Here is a 20,179-nt window from a genome sequence, read left to right on the forward strand (position 1 = left end):
TGTCCCCTGACCTAAAGGCCTTCTTCTTCTCATTGAGAAGGGCCTTGAATTAACTGATGATCCACAGATTATTTGGTTAAAAGTGAACGTTTTAATTGGGGATGGAGATGTTGATGCAGAAGCAGATGTAATTGAAAACACACCATGAGGTTCTCACAGTCAGTGGATTCCAGGGCTCCACGCAGAGACTCCATGGCATCATGAGGCCATTTCCTCACTGTCTGTGTAGTCACTGGCAGCCTCTGAATGACTGGCTTGTTTGTAGGGGAGAGCAGGACTGGTCTGACCTCCTCAGTGGCACACACAGCTGCCTTTGCTGGTTTCCATTTGACACAGCTGTCATTTCCATGCCCACAATGCGTAGGAATCATGTGTGTGTTGGTCTTAACATGAGTTGTGGACAGGTGCCTCGTTGGCACGTGGTTTTCCTGAGGCAGCAGAAAACCACTGCACCATTGATGAACAAAAGCCTGGTCTAAAGTCAATGGCACAGTGTTTTGTGTTTCCTTGGTTATATAAATGGCACATTAGACACGCCTGTATAGGCGAGTTTACAGCACACACTCTGCTTGTTACATACACACACAGATGGGCTTCAGCTCCTCCTCCTCCTCTTCCTCCTCATTTATGTTCAGGTTGAATGTTGGTGTATTTCTTTATCCTGTGCAGACTAATTGGGGCTGATCACTTTGATTGCCCTCTCCCTTTATCTAAGCTAGTTAGCTAGTTAGCACGTTCTTACCTCCTTCATGTCTTTCTGGAGCATCTGGAGATGAGGCTCTACTGCTCCTGCCTGGGGTCAGTTCTTACACTTAGTTTATAAGCCTGATATTGATGGACAAGCTCGGCCAGACCTATAGACGTCAATTGCGTAATTGACGTCAATGGAAGTGAATGAGTTAAACACTGAGTTTTCAACTCTGACTTATGCTGCACTCACACGTCTTCCTTGTGCACAAGCAAATCCATCTCCTCCACACCAGAGAATCAAAACAAATAAATTTGCCATTTACATAGCTATGTGCCTAAAACAGGGACACCTAGTTTTTAAAGGGGGTGGTAAACAAATCTAGTAGTCCCCTGATCCATATGAGGCATGTATGTCTGTATTACTATCATTAAATACTAAATTATGAACATTTTCACATTTTTCTCAGTGCTGGGGCCTCTCATCTTGGCAATGTTCACCACCTCGCTGGGCTAGATCATCTATTCTCATGGCTTCTCATATCACTGCTATGCTGATGATACCCAGCTGTATCTGTCATTCCCACCTAGCAACCACGCAGTCTTGGCACAAATCTAAGATTGTCTTCCCAGCCAAGCCAATGACACATCATAACATCTGCATTATTATCGACTCCCTATCTCTGGCTGCTTACAAGATAGCAAGAGACTTGGGTGTCATGATTGACGACCAGTTGACCTTTACAGATTATGTTGCTTCTGTCGCCTGGTCATGTTGTTTTGCAAAATTCAATATTAGAAAAATCCGACCATACCTAACTCAACATGCTACCTAGCTCCCGTCTTGACTACTGCCACGCCCTGCTTACAGGCCACCCAACCTGTGCTGTGGAACTACTACAGATTGTCCAGAACGTGGCGGCATGTCTGGTCTTCAATTAGACTAAAATCACCATTCATCAAAGGATTGTCGTCTGGCAGTGCTAACACCCCACACAAGACAATCCAGACTCTTTTCATGTGTCGTTCCTTACTGGTGGAATGACCTACCAGGCTGTACCAGAACAGGGGCATCCCTGTCTATGTTCAAGAAGAAACCCAGCTATTCCAAGAGCATCTCCTGTCCTAGCACTTACCTTACCCCCTCTCCCTCTGCACTTGGATCCACCTCGGCACTCTCACCCTCTGTTAGTCCACTGTTTCTATCTAGTGGAGTTCTTTTCAAGACTACTTCTATGTAGCTTATTCCTCTTTTGTAAGTTGCTTTGGATAAAAGTGTTTGATAAATGCGTAAATGTATATGAAATATACCAGAAGATGTTAGACATGTTCACAACATTGTTATGCTTAGCTTTGCATCCACAATCGAAAGAGTTCTCAACTTTGTTTCTTCTTGAAATATAAATAGCCATTTTTATCCAACGTTAAGGAAGCATACAGAGTCACCGCCCTACCCCCACTGGGAAAGTCAGACCACAACCTGGTGTACATACAGCCCCAATACACCCCCCTGGTCAAAAGGCAGGCTGTCACCACTCGCTCCATCAGGAGATGGACTCCTGAAGCTGAGGAGGCCCTGAGAGACTGTTTCGATACTACGGACTGGGATGTGTTGCTGGGTGAGCATGTTGAGGACATTGAGGGGATGACTCACTGTCTCACAGACTATCTCAACTTCTGTGCAGACGTGCTCGCCCCCACCAAGACTGTTCGGTGTTATGCTAATAACAAACCAAGGCCGTCCTCAACAAGAACAAGAAGCCCTTCAGGACTAATGACAGAGAGGAGATGAAAACAGCACAGCGTGAGGTGAAACTCTGCCTGAGGGAGGCAAAGGATTCCTACAGGAGGAAAGTGGAGCAGAAACTGAGGGATAACAAGACGAGGGAGGTCTGGGAAGGTGTCAAAACCATCACAGGCCACAAAGCCAAATCCAGCACAGAGGGGGGAGGAGTGGAGAGGGCAAACAATCTGAATACCTTCTTCAAAAGATTCAGCCATCCCACCTCCCACCCTCACTGAAGCCTGCTCCCCTCCCCCTCCCAGCACATCCCCACCCAGGCAGCACAGTGGAACCTTACCCTCCTCCTCCCCTCCTGCGACCACAGCCACCCCCCAACCTGCCCTCCCACTCTGAGGAACTGAGGAAGCTCCGGCCCTGGAAAGCAGCAGGACCAGACCAGGTGTGTCCACGGCTCCTCAAGACCTGTGCTGCGGAACTAGGGGAACCACTCCAAAGGGTCTTCAACCTGAGCCTACAACTCGGGAGAGTGCCCACCCTCTGGAAGACATCATGCATCTTTCCAGTTCCAAAGAAGAACCGGCCCAGCGAGCTGAATGACTTCAGACCGGTGGCACTTACTTCACATCTGATGAAGACTCTGGAGAGGCTCTTCCTCAACCTCCTCAGGCCTCAGGTACAGCACGCTGAGGACACCCTACAGTTTGCCTATCGAGCAGAGGTCAGTGTAGAGGATGCCATTCTATACCTCCTACACCGAGCCCACTCGCATCTGGACAAGGGAAGTGGCACAGTCAGGATCCTCTTTATGGACTTTTCGAGTGCCTTCAACACCATCCAGCCCCTTGTACTCAAAGAAAAACTCACCAGAATGCGAGTGGACCCCTGCCTGGTTGCTTGGATTTCCAGCTACCTCACAGACAGACCACAGTATGTCAGGCTGAAGGACATCACGTCTGACACTGTGGTCAGCAACATCGGCGCTCCTCAGGGGACTGTGCTGTCTCCCATCCTCTTCACTCTGTACACTGCGGACTTCTGCTACAACTCTGAAACGTGTCACATCCAGAAGTTCGCAGACGACACGGCCATCATGGGGTGTATCAGAGACAATGAAGAGGAAGAGGAATATAGGAGCCTGGTGAGGAACTTTGTTGTCTGGTGCCACACTAATAACTTGCAGCTCAACACCTCAAAGACCAAGGAACTGGTCATCGACTTCAGGAGGGACAGACCCAGTTCGAGACCAGTTCTAATAGGAGCAGAGGAGGTGAAGGTCGTTCAGACCTACAAATATCTGGGGCTGTGGCTGGACAACAAGCTGGACTGGACAAGCAACACAAGGCATCTGTACAAGAAGGCCCAGAGCCAGTTGTACTTCCTGAGGAGGCTACGATCTTTCAACATCTGCAAGAAGCTCCTGTGGATGTTCTACCAGTCTGTGGTTGCCAGTGTTCTCTCCTACACTGTGGTGTGCTGGGGCGGGAGCACAACTAAGGCAGACTTCCACAGACTGGAAAAACTCATCAGGCGGGCCGGCTCGGTGGTAGGAAGGAGGCTGGACCCTCTGGTGACAGTGGCAGAGAGAAAAACTCTGGACAAACTGCTGAGCATCCTGGACAATGCCAGCCACCCTCTGCACACTGTCATCAGCAGCCAGAGGAGCCACAGAAGCCTCAGCAACAGGCTGCATCTCCCAAAGTACAGGACCAACAGGCTGGGGGACTCGTTTGTCCCCCGGGCCATCAAACTGTACAACTCCTCACTGGGGGGGAGGAGGGCAAACAAAACTAAAAGTACGAACTAAAACAAACAACTGTCCATAATCACAACTCACTGAAATGTGCAATAACCACAACAATAACTGCAATAAAACCATAAAGACATGTGCAATAAAACCATAAAGACATGTGCAATAAAAACCTGGGCAATACGGGGTAATGTAGGTGTGTGTTTATATGTATATGTATGTATGTGTGTATATAATATGTATATATATGTGTGTATGTATGTATGTTTATGCATATTTATATGTATATGTATGTGTATATATATATATATATATATATATATGTGTGTGTGTATGTGTGTATACATACATATATATATATATAGCATTGGTCACTTTAATTTTTTATTTTTGTATTTTTATTTTTATCTTATTTTATTCTATTCTATATTTTATTGTATATTTTATGGTGTTTGGTACCTGGGGTGTTTCTCTATCCAGTCTCCTGTAAAGTGTGACTCTAATTTTAACAGTGCTGTGTGTGGATGTTGGAGCTGTTCATTTCCCCGAGGGATCCTCCCAAAGGGATTAATAAAGTCGCCTGTCTGTCTGTCTGTCTGTCTGTCTGTCAACCAAGTGTTGTAAAGCCTCAGTAACACACGCCTGAGGCGGGATGTAAACACCAAGGAGTCTTCAGTGCATTCTTCCACAGGTGAGGGTTGATTTGTTGAAGGTATTTCATCTTGTTCTTTTGTGCAAATGTAAATCGCAGGAGCTTCACTTTAGTTTGCTCATAAAGACCACCTACAGAGTAATCTAGAGGAATTTGCTTTCTTTTAAAATCACACACACTGAAGGTAAATTCTTCAACCCTCCCCTTTGTTGAGTGTCCATCTGGGAAAAATAGCCCCTTCCCCATTTCCAAAATCTGAGCAACGGTTGTTGTTTTGTCCACTGCTAAGTGTCTTGTTCCTCCACCATTTCCAGTCCTTACTTGTTGGTATTTCTCCGCTCCAAAATGAAGCCATCCAATTTCAATCTTCTGGGAAGTCTTTTCTGCTACACTATTACCATGTCTGGCCATCCCTTCACCATGGAACACACCTAAAGCACCATACAGCTGTCCTTTTGTCTTTGATTTCATTTTCCGTGATCCTATTTTTCTCTTAATCTCTGTATAAGAGTCTCTCTATCCATGCTGCATTTTGTGGTTTGACAAAAGGAGAGGCCATATGAAGTGATGTATTTTGCCATTTGTTCATCAGTCATGATGGATAACACTGCCTTGTCAACCTGCAAACATAAAATAACAAAAGAATTATTTCAAGCTGCAAAGCTTATTTTTAACATGAATGAAACATACACAAATCCAACTTGTGTTTAAGTGGTAGCCATCCCCTGGAGAACTCAGCTAATAGTATGACAGTATACAAAAGAAGTCTGGCTTGCTCAACACAAAAGTCCACTATATCCATTTCTATGAACAGCTCTGCAAGTGATAGCACATTTATCCTGCAGTAAAAATAATCTGGAGACGTAACGAGTTGAGTTGATGATCATGTTATTTTCATTTTTCTATACAAGATAACAGGAGATCGATAAAAGAAGCCACCCCCTATATGTATACTGTTTATTTAATACTATGTCATTTCGTCACAGCGTCTGTCCCGTGTATTAATATGTGCTGTTTTATGTTTACAAATAGTAATTAGGCTCCTGTTTCCAGCACAAAACAAGAGTTGTTGCTCCCTTTTGCCAGTAGATGGAGTATACCCTAGCTCAATTTTCCATGAAGTCACTTTCCCCGGCTTTACTTATGGCGATATTGACTGAATTTTCCACCCACCTTATCTCTTTGCATTTTCCTGATGTCCTCTTGTGGGACCTCTCTCGATTAAAGAAACATTTCCAAGTCCTCCTCCATGGCTCTTGCATTTTACTTGGAACTGTCCAGGGATCATTGAGCAGCTAAAACCTAGCAGTTGCTAAAAACAAACCGGGAACCAGACCAGGTCTGACGAGGTCTTGTGAAATATCGTGAGATTCCACAGATCTCACAAAACTTTGCAAGATAACGCAATCTTTGCGAGATAACGCAAAAGTGCACTTACACTGTTTTTTTCCCCTCCATGTCCCTTCCAGGCTTCCGTAGAAAGCTGAGCTGAAGTCCTTGCATACGTTCCACATGACCTGTTTAGCCGCATCTACTTGCCTCGGCACGACACGGCACGATTAGGTTGCATCTCCACTACAAACAAGTACCTACTTAACGTGGGCGGAGTCATCACTGCTTGGCTGAGTGAAACTGTGGTGACTTGTTTTATGTGGTGACTTCATTTTATACGCGACACCCACCCGCACACACACACACACACACACACACGAGTGACTAGTGACTTTACACCACACTTCTGTAGTTGTTGGAGATTAACCCACGTTTTTAGGATTGTTAAGTAGTTCATTTATCTACAATTCAGCACTGTTCGGCTTGATTTATGTCCACACGTCTCCGGAGTACAGCCTCTTACTCCACAGACTACAGTGGCAGCGGTCTGTGGCTCGGGATCAGCAGCGCTGTCCCTAAATACACCACTCCACTTAAATATAGAGGTTTCCCTGGTAGTTGTCGGAGATTAACCCACGTTGTTAGGATTGTTAAGTAGTTTTAAGTGATCTACAGTTCGGCTTGATTTGTGTGTGGGACGTCTCTTCCTGTGACAGGACTCAGCGGCCGGCAGTCTGACCAATCATCGCATAGTACCTGCTTTTAAGCAACGATTGGAACCTCGTCTGAGCAGGTACTAAAAATAGTACCTGGTACCAGGTACTAGGCTAGTGGAAACGCTACTTAAACCGTGCCGTGGCGGGGCGAGTAAAGCTAGAGTAAGAAATGCGCCATAAGACTCACTTCAGTTTCACAAACTATGACCCCGGTTGGGAGTTGGGGTGTTGAGAGAAAAGGAAGTGTTGAGGGTTGTTTGAAGTCTTCAGAGCAGCTGATGGGTGTTTGTTGAATCTGCAGTAAAACACATTCAGATCGTCAGCCAGTTGGTCTCTGCCAGTTCTCGACAGTGTGTGGGGGGATGGACCCCTGTAGTTGATGATGATTTTTTTTGCATTGCACCTCTTGGCTGCTTTGATCTCCTTAGACACACACTCACATCTTCACAAAAGTTGATATAAGATGTCACAGTGTCAGTGAGTTCATCCAGATATGTGGTAGCAGCCTCAAAAACACGCCAGTAATGGCGTATTTCCACCGGCACTACTCGTTCGCCACACCACACCACGGTTTAAGTAGCGTTTCCACTACCATAGTACTTGGTACCAGGTACTATTTTTAGCACCTGCTCAGGCGAGGTTCCAAAAGTGTGCTGAGTAGGTTCTATGCGATGATTGGTCATCACAGGTCATCATAGTGCTGTCACAGGAAGAGACTTCCCACACACATATCAAGCCGAACAGCGCTGAACTGTAGATGTAGAACTGTAGCCCTGTCCTGCATTTTGGGTACAGTCCCGCACGTTACACTTCTTGTCCAGACTTTTCCACATTTTTGTCCACAAAAAACATTTCCTTGCACCTAATCTTTCCATAAAGGTTTTTCCTACCACAGTATTTTAAACAATTCTAAATTGTATCTATTAAAATTTTATATGATTATACAATTCTGCCTGCTGAGTGTGTTTGTAACTCCCCACACTTTTGGGGACTTAAGGCTGTGTCCTGAGGAAAAGAGAAGATTGCTCCACACCCTCCTTCTTTCTTCAATGAAACATTTCAATTGTTTTCACTCCTTGGCCCTGCTTTCAGGAAGAAAATACAGAAACAAGGTATACTGGAGTTTAAGTGCTTTCCCTGCTTGCATTTGCACAGATGCACACATTGTTGACAATGACATGGGTTCATAAGCATAACTGCTTGTTTAAACAAGGCAATCAGAGATGGCAGACTTCACCCCAACAAGCCTCTGTCGGCCTCTGTTGGTCATCTTGGCAAGTGCAAGTGAGGAAACGCAGACAGACAGACAGACAGACAGACAAAACAAAAACAATACTTCACTCCGACTAATAAGTGTGACTGCAGGTATTCAGAGGGAAATACAAAATGTGTTTCCTCCAACACCAACTACATCCACTGCTACACATCAGCTAATAATACAACAGTAAACAGGAACATATTCAGTCAGATTTTCTGTGACCATGAGGAATTTGCCTTTTTTCCAAAAATCACCTCTGTCACATCAACATCATGAACAACATGTTTGAGCACAGAGAGAAATACAATACATTTTAATCATTTAAACCGTGTTTAATTCCAGTCACAGAGACTGCACAAAAACAGGGAATAAAAAAAGGAAAAAAAGGTAAAAGTGGGACAAAAAACAACAACAATAAAGAACAAATAAAGATTGGAAAAACTGAATTTATGAAATTTCAACCTTTTATTAAACAAGAGCTTTGTCATCTAAGCTTGGAACTCCAAAATCAGTCTATGCACTTTATTTCAGGCCATAAAAAACCTTTGAAGTAAGAGTAGGAAGAGAAAAGGAGGTAGCGCTCGAGGCTGAACAGTGAGAGATTAGTCAGCAGGGCAGGAATGACAATAAAAGACAGAGGGGGGAAGAGAGAGAGCGAGAGGGAAAGAGAGAGAGAGAGAGAAAGAAAGGGGTAGGTCTTCCTTCCAAGTTTTTTTTGCCTTCACAAGCTACACAGTCTGAGTAAGTAAAGGTAACGGTCAGCTGTGCGTTTGTTAGGGTTAGGTTTTTGTTTTCCAAAATATGACCAAGAGGTGTGCATCTTCTCAAAATCATACTAGTGTTACAGATTATGGACCAAAAATGTCCCAAAATGAGAGTCAATCCAATACTGATGGGAAAGTGCAGGATGAAGACAAAAAGAAGGTTGGACTTGGGAAGAAAGTTTCTTTGCTCCGAGGGATGTCCATCATCATTGGAACCATTATAGGTGCTGGAATCTTCATTTCTCCAAAGGGCATCCTCATGCACTCCGGCAGTATAGGAATGTCTCTAATCGTTTGGATTGGATGTGGTGTGGTGTCTCTCTTTGGTGAGTCTCTTTATAACTGTCAGAAAAGTGATTTTTAAATGCTGGTGGAAATTACAAAATGTATGTGGTGGGTGTACAAGTACAACAATGTTACAACACAAGGGAAATAATTGTCATCAGGAAAAAAACAAAAAAATAAAACAAAAAGGTTTTTAGAATTTATATTGAAACTTTTAAATATGCAAAGCAAACTATGCAGAAAGTTTACATGCAAGAAAACAAACGAATATTGCAGCAAATGTTACAAAGTGCTTAAAGGGGACATATTATGCAAAATCTACTTTTTAACCATTTCCATACTTATATTCGGGACTCTGGAGGCCCAACCAGTCGCCAAAGTGTGGAAAAAGAATACTCAGTCATGTTTTTAGTGTATTGCACCCCCGATTCACACACGGGATGGGACGCAACAAAGTGCAAAAAGCAGGACACAGCTTCGAGGGTTCAAGTGAAAAAATGGGGCTGGTTTATTGCCAAGTGCGCATGTGCACAAAAAAAATAATAACAAAAAAAGAATAAAGAAAATACTTTGAAATCACAGAAATCAAACCAGCCCTTCATAGGCAAAACAAAACTCCCTTGGAGAGGCACGAAAAAAAGGCAACCTCACAGCAAGCTGACCTACAGCCATATGAAAAGCACTCTCCTCACCCCGTCTCCCCACTAGCTTTAAATAAGCCTACCTATCAGTTACTCATTGGGAGAACTCACTCGGATAGGTAACACATCTCCAAGCACATTCATTATAATAGTCATATACAATAGAGTTAACACCATAATATCCCCTCCTAATACTTATAAATATCCATACATATTTTCCCCCTTCAAACATACGCTTTAAATACATCACATCAGCAATAATAATGATACACAAAAGTATTCACGTCAAGCATGCGCATTTCACCACGAATGTTACCACCAGTAAGTTTACTTGGAGATCTCCACCTTAGCTACACCTTAGCTCCACCATGTCCCTGCGAGAGTGCAGGCGAGGGAGGAAGAGCGGTATTATGTCAACGTGGAGGGACAAGTTTGCTGTTGGTGGCTGCACAGTGGAGCACAGTGTTTTACACAAACTTCCAGCCTCAGAGGATTTTATATATGAAGCCGGATAAAGTCAGCAAACGTGTGTTCGTGTGTTCGCACCACTTCGCATCAGACTGCGGCCAGTGGTCGCCGTATTTAGTCAGCGAACGTATTTCACTGACGTACAAACACACACATTTTTAAGAAAAGGTCAAATAGAGCTCATAACTGACCATTCTGACACGTCCTAATTAAAAATATTTGTTCAGTACGTCCTCCATGACTGGAGCACAGACTCAGTCTGATACAGTCACATACAGCGGCAGTTTATGCAGCTCGCTGCTGGCGATCAGCGGTGCTGTCCTTAAGTCTTTTTAACTGATTTACAGTTCGGCAGTGTTTGGCTTGATCCTTGTGTCGGACGTCTCTTCCTGTGACGGCAGTCTCGCTGTTTTCCGCGCACGCTGCCATGTTGATATTGTCAGAGAACTAGTGGAGGGAGGGGGAGAGGAATGGAGCGGAGGGAACAGGAGCTGAGCGAGTGAGTGTTGTAAAAAGGAGAAATCAGAAACCCCCTGGAAGAAGTGGGTGTGTGTTTGCCTGTGTCTCATTTGCATATAAAGGGACCATGCACAAAACCGAGCGTTCTGAAAGGGGCGGTTTTGGCAGGGTTATTGAACTGCTATGGTGCTTCATCCTTATGGTATTTTGACCAAAGCATGTTACAGACATGTTCATTAGGACACCAGGGAACTATTTTAACTTGGGGAAATAGGGTATAATATGTCTCCTTTAACTGTCTATTCAAGCCTTATTAAATATTACAAGGCGTCTTACCTGGTAGGGCAAGAAAAGAAAGAAATCTCAGACCGAACCAGACTCAGTACTATGTAAGTACTAAGTACTATGTACAGCTATTTGCCATGTAAAGTCCCAGGTTGTGCACTTTTACAGGTGCCCTGACCAGCTCTGTGTTTACAGGGTTCACAGAAAGAGGTACAATATCAACAACTTATAAATGGAACCAATGTTTATTCCACATACATCTTATATAGATATAATCAAGTAAGACAGCGAAACAAAACACATTGTAATGTGGAAATCGTTTTTTTTTTGCTAAATGTATAACACAATAATGTTAAGATTTAGTAATGTAGTAAAGATAACATCTCTTCACTGAAGTCACTGTTGCATAATGGGGAAGTTAAACCAGGCTGAATAATGGTTGTCTTGCTTTTTGGTCATTTGATTATTGTTCTCACTTACTTAAATTATCAAAAGGAACAGACAAATAAGAGAATCACAATAAACAATCGAAAAAATCTAATAAATCAAAGTTTGAAACTTCTAGAGACAGAAGCATAGTTACCTTGTGACCAGAAACCAGAAGTTCCATAGGTCAAAGGCCATTCACCCTTTTGTAAGTAAATGTGCCATCAAAATAATCTTGGAGACATTGTTCTTAGATCATTTGATGGAATAGGTGGCTTAAGACACCAAATATTACCAAATATCATTGTCCTACAATGCTGCCCTGAGCTTATGTCTCTCCAATTTCCCTCTTATGTACAAGACTCTGAGATACTTGAACTCCTCCACTGGGGACAGGTTTCCAGCTATGAACCATGGCCTTGGATGATTCTCATCCCAGTTGCATCACACTCAGCTGCAAACTATCCCAGTATTAGCTAGAGGTTACAGTATGACAATACCAGCAGGAGCATCCACAAGAAACACAGATGGAATACTAGGATTACCAAACCTGAATCCCTGTGCCACCTGTGACTGTACATTGAAATTCTGTCCATAAAATGAGTCTGACTTTCTACTGGTAATATATACCAAATTCTCTGACAGTAGAGGACTTCTATGCATATGACTCTGGGGAAGAAGTTGAGTCAGTGATCAGCATTTATGACATAAACTAGGTCATGGATAATATAAGAGAGAAGCTTAGGTATACAACCCCTTGAAAAATTATGGAATCACCAGTCTTGGAGGATGTTCATTCAGTTGTTCAATTTTGTAGAAAAAAAGCAGATCAAAGACATGACACAAAACTAAAGTCATTTAAAATGGCAACTTTCTGGCTTTAAGAAACACTAAAAGAAATCAAGAAAAGAAATTGTGGTAGTTAGTAACAGTTACTTTTTTAGTAACAGTTACTTTTTTTGAGTGATTCCATAATTCTTTCCTCAGAATTGAGTGATTCCATGATTTTTCCATAAAGTTGCCATTTGAAATGACTTGAGTTTTGTGTCATGTCTGTGATCTGCTTTTTTTCTACAAAATTAAACAACTGAATCCTCCAAGACTGGTGATTCCATAATATTTGCCAGGGGTTGTAGTCTAAGTCTACGGCAGCATAACAGAGCCAGAACAGGCCTGAACAAGCCCTAAGTATAAGCCTTGTTAAAATGAAAGACTGCTTGTCAAATTGCCGTCAGAGGTTTCATAAATATGTGTTTTATTGCAGTAATTGAGATAAAACACAGTTGATGAAGTTGTGTTTTCAATTAAATCTGTGACGAGGGCAATATATTATGCTCTGAAACCAGTGATGGTCTCATACCACTCCAGACTTCCCTTGTGTCATTCTGGTGAAGTTTCCTCTCCAGTTTCCTTCTGTAGCCATCCTTAGCCTCTTTGATGTTGTTATTGAGGTCCCTCCTAATGTCCCTCAGCTCCTCCCTATTGCCCTCTCCTTCTGGTTAAGTATGGCTTTGATGTTTTTTATCTACCCAAGGCTTGTTATTTGGATAACAGCGCACTGTCCTTGCTGGGACGATGCTGTCCACACAGAAATTGATGTAGTCTGTAATACACTCAGTAAGCCCATCAATATCCTCTCACAGAGTACATTCCAGTCAGTCACCTCGAAACAGCCCTGCAGTGCCTCATAGCAGTCATCTGACCATGTCCTCACTGTCTTTGTGGTCACAGGCAGCCTCTTCACTAGAGCTGGGGTGGAGTGGCTCAGTGGTTAAGACCGGTACCCTGTGTGCGAAGGACATCATGGTCGCAAGTTTGACTCCACCCCTGGCTGATTGTACTCAATTCCATTGTAAGTCATGTTGGATAAAAGTGTCTGCTAAATGACATGTAATGTAATGAGGCACATAGCAGGGGGTGAGAAACACCAAGTTGTGATCTGATCTTCCCAGCAGGGGAAGGGTCTTTTACATTAGCATACAGCAGGTCCAGGGTCTTCTCCTCTCTGGTGTTTTTTTAAAGGAGACATGGTTGAAGTCACCCGCGATTATAATGAGAGCACTCGGGTGCGCAGTCTGTAGTCCAGCTATTGTAGAGTGGATTACATGCCGACGTCGGGTTAGGGGAATATACACAGCCACTACAATAGCATGTGAGAATTCACGGGGTAAATAATAAGGGCGGAGACCCACAGCTTACAGTTCAATAGCCGGGCTGCAGATGCGGTCTTTCCCGGTGATGTGACCAGGATTGCACCACCTGTTGTTCACAAAAACAGCAAGCCCACCTCCTTTATGCTTATCGCTCTTAGTGCAGTCCCTGTCAGCCCGGACAGTGTGGAAACCCTTGGTGGAAGCATTGTGGTCAGGAACATCTGTGTGTAGCCATGACTCCGAGAAAATCATCAAGCTACACTCCTGGTATTCCTGATGACTCCGGAAAACTGTGAAAAATGCCGAAAAGCAAGGGAAAAGAGCGCGCAGAGATGTTCTCTGCAGCGGAGAAAACCCTCCTCATGGAGGTATATGAGGATTACAGCCACATAATCCGAAAGAAGGGCAATACTGCGGCAATCAATAAAGCGAGGGATGTGGTGTGGCAGAATATTTCTGACAGGCTGAATGCGTAAGTGACAAAGAAAATTAAGTATATCAGCATCATCATGTTATATAAATCCCCCATCAAAGGGACAAAATATATGTAGACAATTTCTTGATTGTTTTTGTTTTAAACTAATCAATTATGTGGACCTATTAATGCAACCAAATCCCTAAAATTAAAAGGAAAATCTGAGAAAAAAGAACTAAAAGACAGCCCTAATACTCACGACGGAATATTATGGACACATGTACAGACATACATGGAGTCTGATTGACTGTCTAGAGCTAGACTGCATCTCTGAGTGCTACCTGATGCTGAAACATGTTTTTGTCAAAATGTCATAACAAAAAGAAAAATTATGTATTGTACGATGAAAATATGTATTCTGTGGGTAATGGGGGCGGGACTAGATAAGCTTTTGCTTCTCCCGCTTTCCCTTTCGGTTATTTGTATTGTGTGAACTACACTAAGATGATGTGTGATGATGAGTGATCTAACTGACATGACCGAAATAAACATATAAATAAATTAATTAATAAATAAATAAGTAACATTCATATGAACATAATTAAAATAGCATTATTGTTTCACTGCAATTTACGTGAAATTCTCCATATTTTATCATTTGGCAGCCCTAGTAGTAATGTTAGGAAGTGATATTCATCACATTTATCAACTGATTGTTATGCAAATCGATGGAATAGCGTTAACTTAGTTCCTGCATGGCCAATTGCTCTGTTTAATGGTATAGAATTTATATCATTTTCATTTAAACCTTTCATTTTTACATGCTGTATTTGTGCTACTTCTGTATTTTGTCGCAGATGCTATATGTTGAATTGTTGTATTTTCATTTTATTTTATGTAAAGCAGTTTGAATCACCTTGTGCTAAAATATGCTACATAAAGTTGCCTTGCCTACATTTTTGATAATGATAGACTACATTTAATCAAAGTATTTTACATGACTCATCACATTTATCATAGATTATTACATTAAGAAATGCAATATTAGTTAACATTCTATAGGAAATAATCATATGACAGATCTAAGGTCCATGCTGAGGTGGTAGTACTTGCCGTTTTGTTCAAAGGTTTGGCATTTGGATTCCAGGTTTTACCAAATTAATTAGAGTTCCACTTTAGGTTTAAGAGAGCCACTTTTTCTCAAAAATGTGTTTTTTTTAAAAATTGCATACATATCTCCCATATTTTATGGCTGTACTCCAATAGAGTTATTGAGAAACAATGATACTTTATGGTCATTAATGTTGCATTGCTAAAACAACATCTGCAGACCACTATTCTGTAGATACCCAAGAGTTTGAAGGCGCTCACCCTTGCATGACTCTGTTCGTCCAATTTCATTTAAATATATCTGCTGTGAAAAAGGTCTATTACAACAGGTTTATTCAAAACATGTTTCATCATTACATTCACATACTGCATAATTTTAAACGTTTTGCCCATATATAAGACCAAGTTCAGTCACATAATTCCAATCCAAATGCCATTGATACTGTATATAAATACATAAGACCTAAAACCAACAACGCTGATGGCGCCCTAAGACTTTTGCACAGCAGTGGACATAACAGGGACCTCACCATGACACAGCAGCTGTACAATCTGAGAAGGCTGCGTAAACATGGCATGTCAACAAAGATGCTCAGCATCTTCTACAGCTGCATCACTGAGAGCATCCTGACCAGCTTCATCATCATGAAGACTCCACCCACCTCCAGCACAGTCTGTTCACACTTTCTGTATGTCCTCTGGCAGGTGGTACAGATGTGTACATAATTGAAATTCATCCACCTAAATGTGTCTGTCTTAGGGGTTGAGATGCTCAAAGACTCTCACACTGATATACTGTATGGGGGTGATTTCCTCAGACAGTTTAATAGCACTGGATCTGTTCTGTTCCCACTTTGTTTCAGAGCCAGAACTAATGTGTCACCTCTGTCACTGCAGGAGCCCTGTCCTATGCTGAGCTGGGGACATGTATTAAGAAGTCTGGTGGACATTACACATATATAATGGAAATCTATGGACCTCAGATGGCTTTCCTAAGGCTGTGGGTTGATCTCATTGCAATACGGTAATGTTTGACTTTTTACTGACATTTATTGATGTTTATCTTTTAGTAGCACTAATTAACTTTTCTACACTGACAATGGGACAAGTTGGCATATGTAATGAAAGAAGCGTTGCTTAAAGTAATGACTCAGTAGAATGTATTCAAAATCCCCAGAAATCAGTATATCATTTCTGCATTTTTGGATTTGATGCCCTGTGTCAGGTCAGGGCTCGAGGCAGCACTCAGACGCAGAGGAAGTACTTTTTAATCAAATTTTATTGATTCTGATCTTAGTGAACCTAAGGAGACTAAACTACAGATAACGTAACAGGTTCGACATAACACAATTTATCAACAAAAAACTCACTTGAAAACGAGGGCATAAAATCAGAACCATGGCAAGGAGCGTGAAATTAGGCAATGACATGGACAAAGGCTGGATGTGGCATGAATGATGACACTCTGGCACTAGGCAAAGGAAGATGCAGAAACTAAATACACATGAGGGTGGGGCAGCAGGTGGAAACAATCGGGCCAATCAAGGGAGGTGATCAGGCTGGTAACAGGAAGGGCAAGTGGTCTGAAATGAGAGGAAAGTTACTTTCAAAATAAAACACAAGAAGTCACAATATAAGAACAGGACAGGTCTCACCGCGGTGTGACACCCTGCAGCTGTACTCTCCTCTCTCGTGTGATAACTCTCCAGCTGTGTGCAGCTCTTTTCTATCAGAGAAAAGCTTTGATAAATCCTCTGTACACTTTCTACTGTGGTTTCCACAGCAGCAGCTAATGAGCCAGATATTTCCTTCATGAGCTTTGATTCCTCAACTCACATTATTACTTCTTCCTACTGGGATACTTAAAGAGTCTTCTTTTAAGCAATACATTACACAGTGTATGTTCTAATAATACATAACAAGAATATGGTGGAGACCAAAACAGACCTCAAAGTCACCATAATGCTGATGTTGTTTTCTGGTTGCTAGGCAACGGTTTGCTTACATAGAAAGTAGCAGAGAAAAATAATGCACTGCCAATTTCCTCAGAAAGTGTTCTGATAGAAAGGTTAAAACAACACCATTTAAGAGCCAAGCCTTTGATTCCAATCCATTTTTCCAGGCAGACTATTACCAATTATTATGTTGTGACAAAAAGGTTAGTGTTTCAGTGAACTGGACAAGAGAAAATTAAGTTACTTAGAGAAACTCAAATAGAAAAAATAGAACAAACTACCAAGGCAATGATCTGTGCAGGCCTATCTATAACTCTTTAATGTAAAGGCATGTGCAATATCATTGGTAATGGTGTAATACACTGGGCCTCAAAACATGTAGCTTGCAAAGAACTTAGCTGTCAAAGCTAAAACGTGTTGAAGCTAAAAGTTAGGCTGAAGATAATCTAAACTCTGCAACAAAGAGCTAATGGTGCAAACTAAGAATAATCACACTAATAATATTAAACACCACACCAAACATAACACAAAACGGTAAAAGCACAGAGTTCAGAGTTTTTATTTTATTTTATTTTTTGTGTAAATCGTGTATGGTCTTACCTTTATATGTATATATATTGTAAGTCCATGCGCCTAAGAAGCAGCAGCATTTCAAAGGGGAAATATTTATTTTAGATGTTTTTCTGGGTTAGTAGTACATTATACCGTCTGTCTGAAGGCAGTAAGTGGAAAGAGTGGTGCAGGTGAGAAGCATAGTATGTTTACATACTTGGGCAGTACACTGTCATGTCAGGTAAACATCAACGAGGAAGTGAATTGCAGAATTGCCAAGGCCAGCCTGCATCTTTGGGAGTCTCCATCAGAACATCTAAGAGAGAAGGGGCATCAGTCTTAGTACCAAGCTCAGGGTACACCACAGTAGTCGACTGTAAAGGTCACCGGTTCATCACAGGACCAACATACTGAGAAAAAACAACCATTCTTTCTCACACCTACAGACAGCTGGAGAACCCAGAAAGAATGCTCACGCACATGGCGAGAACATGCAAACTCCACAGAGAGAGGCCCTCAGTTGAACTGAGATTTGAACCAGTGACCTTCTTGGCAACAATGCACCACAGTGACCCATATCACCATCGAGTTCTCAAAACTGGCAAAAATATCAGACCATACTACTCACTAATAATAATACTTTTCAAACAATTTTTTCAACAGTGTATCACTTTACTATGCCCACACTGACAGAGACAAATTATTGTTGAAAACCACCAAAATAAAACTAGGCATTTTAACATGGAATGCATGATTTTACATCTAGCAGAGGGTTAAGATGCACTTTCAGTGGGTTTCACTGAACCTGTTTGGACTCTACGGTGCTGAGGAGTATTTTAGTTTTACAGTAGTGTATTATAGGCATTGATGCAACAGTAGTTTTCCCATGGTGCAGTATGCATCGCGGTTTTTGTGCCAGTTTCGATATCTTAATATAAAACTACTCAGACTAGCAAAGGCAATATTGCATTGTAAAAATAATTAAAAGCACAGATATCATCAAACCACAAACTTTATTTAAACAATAGTGCACTATCCGATCAAATTAAACAGCAAACATAAAACCACACAAATGAAATATAAATATAAAGTTCAGTACTGTCCAATAAAAATTAACAACATATTAACCCATTCACAGAAGCTACTTAACACAACAACTACAAATATAACCAAATGTGAACATGACAAGGCTGTCAGCGTCCTCGTATGTATGTGTGTGTGTGTGTGTGTGTGTGTGGGAGCGTCTGTGTGTCATTGCTCCGTCCAGGGATATGGTTGAAGGTAAAGTGGTACGGCTGCATGAACAGGTACCAGCGGGTAATCCAGCATGCGGCCCATCCATTTCTCATCACAGTCTACACTGAATCCAAAATGATCCCACACAGCCGACTTCAACGAAGACCTCTTCAAACTTTCTTTTTTTGGAGTCTTGTTCACTCGCCATTGTTTCTACGCTGATTGGCTCTGGGGAAATTCAGCGATGTTCGGATTGGCTCTGAAGGCGGCATGAGCACTGAGCCTGAACAGTGCAGCGCCTCTCTCATGTCTCTGCTGCTGAGTGGGTCTAATCGCACAGGATACGCGACTGTACAAAGTTTTGATAAAGTTCTGTGACAGGCCAAAACGTACAGAAATACTGTTGTTTGCTGGTGTGTATTGAATTGAACAGGGCGCATACTGAATATTGTTGCATCCCTAATAGACATTGTGGTGCTTGTCAGTGCTACATTCTACCCCTGCTTCTTGCATCGTCATGCCGACGATGGACAAATCAACCTCAAGCTACTCCAAGGTCTAAATAATTCAGACACTGCATTGGATACTAGGGGTGTGAATTGGCACTGCCCTCACAATTCGATTCCATTACGATTCACCAGGTAACGATTTGATTCAATTCGATTCTATGATGTATTGCGATGCATCAAAATTCTACTGCACACAACAAGGCAAATTTTTCATCAGTCATGAGGCAATACAAGCAGTCAGATATTGAACAACAGATTTTATTGGCTGCTATGTGTGTATTATCACTCTCCTCTATCTTTAACATACATGTCATTAAATAAAATTGAATGGTACAGGTACCTGGATATGGCATTTTCAAACCTGAAAAAGAAAACACAAATCACTGCTTTCAGTGCTTTGAATGAGAAATGTTTCTCTTGCTCCTGCTTTAGAACCATTTGAAATTAAAGAGCGCAATAACAGACAACTTTTTCCAGGAGTGACCATCATTTTTTTTTTACACACAATAAAATAGCAGCTCTAAGACACGGCAATTCCTGAACTCCCGTGCAAACATTAATCAGTTATCACAGTCACACTATTGTAACAAACACCCAGGCACCCAGCAATAAAAAATATTCAGTGCAACACACAGTAACCACTTATTACTGTGAAACTTTTTTTAAGTAGTAAAGTGCAACTATTCTCAACAAAACAGCAGCTTAGCAGCTTTAAGACAATGACAATTAAATATAGTGGCAGCCGGCTCCTGGCCAAACATCAGGAAGGGGGAGACTCTCCAGTA

General features: G+C 42.0%; 1 protein-coding gene across 1 annotated transcript in view; it reads left to right on the forward strand.

Annotated features, from left to right (window-relative positions):
* Positions 1 to 8,771: 8,771 nt before the first annotated feature.
* slc7a11 (solute carrier family 7 member 11) overlaps positions 8,772 to 20,179 on the forward strand; it is a 28,942-nt gene continuing 17,534 nt past the window's right edge. The window contains exons 1-2 of the mRNA XM_058650157.1: positions 8,772 to 9,226; positions 16,040 to 16,166. Of these exons, the coding sequence (XP_058506140.1) occupies positions 8,938 to 9,226; positions 16,040 to 16,166 (416 nt within the window). The 5' untranslated portion in view covers positions 8,772 to 8,937. The remainder of the gene's footprint in view (positions 9,227 to 16,039; positions 16,167 to 20,179) is intronic.

Source organism: Solea solea, chromosome 14 (genome assembly GCF_958295425.1).
Source record: "Solea solea chromosome 14, fSolSol10.1, whole genome shotgun sequence".
NCBI lineage: Eukaryota > Metazoa > Chordata > Actinopteri > Pleuronectiformes > Soleidae > Solea > Solea solea.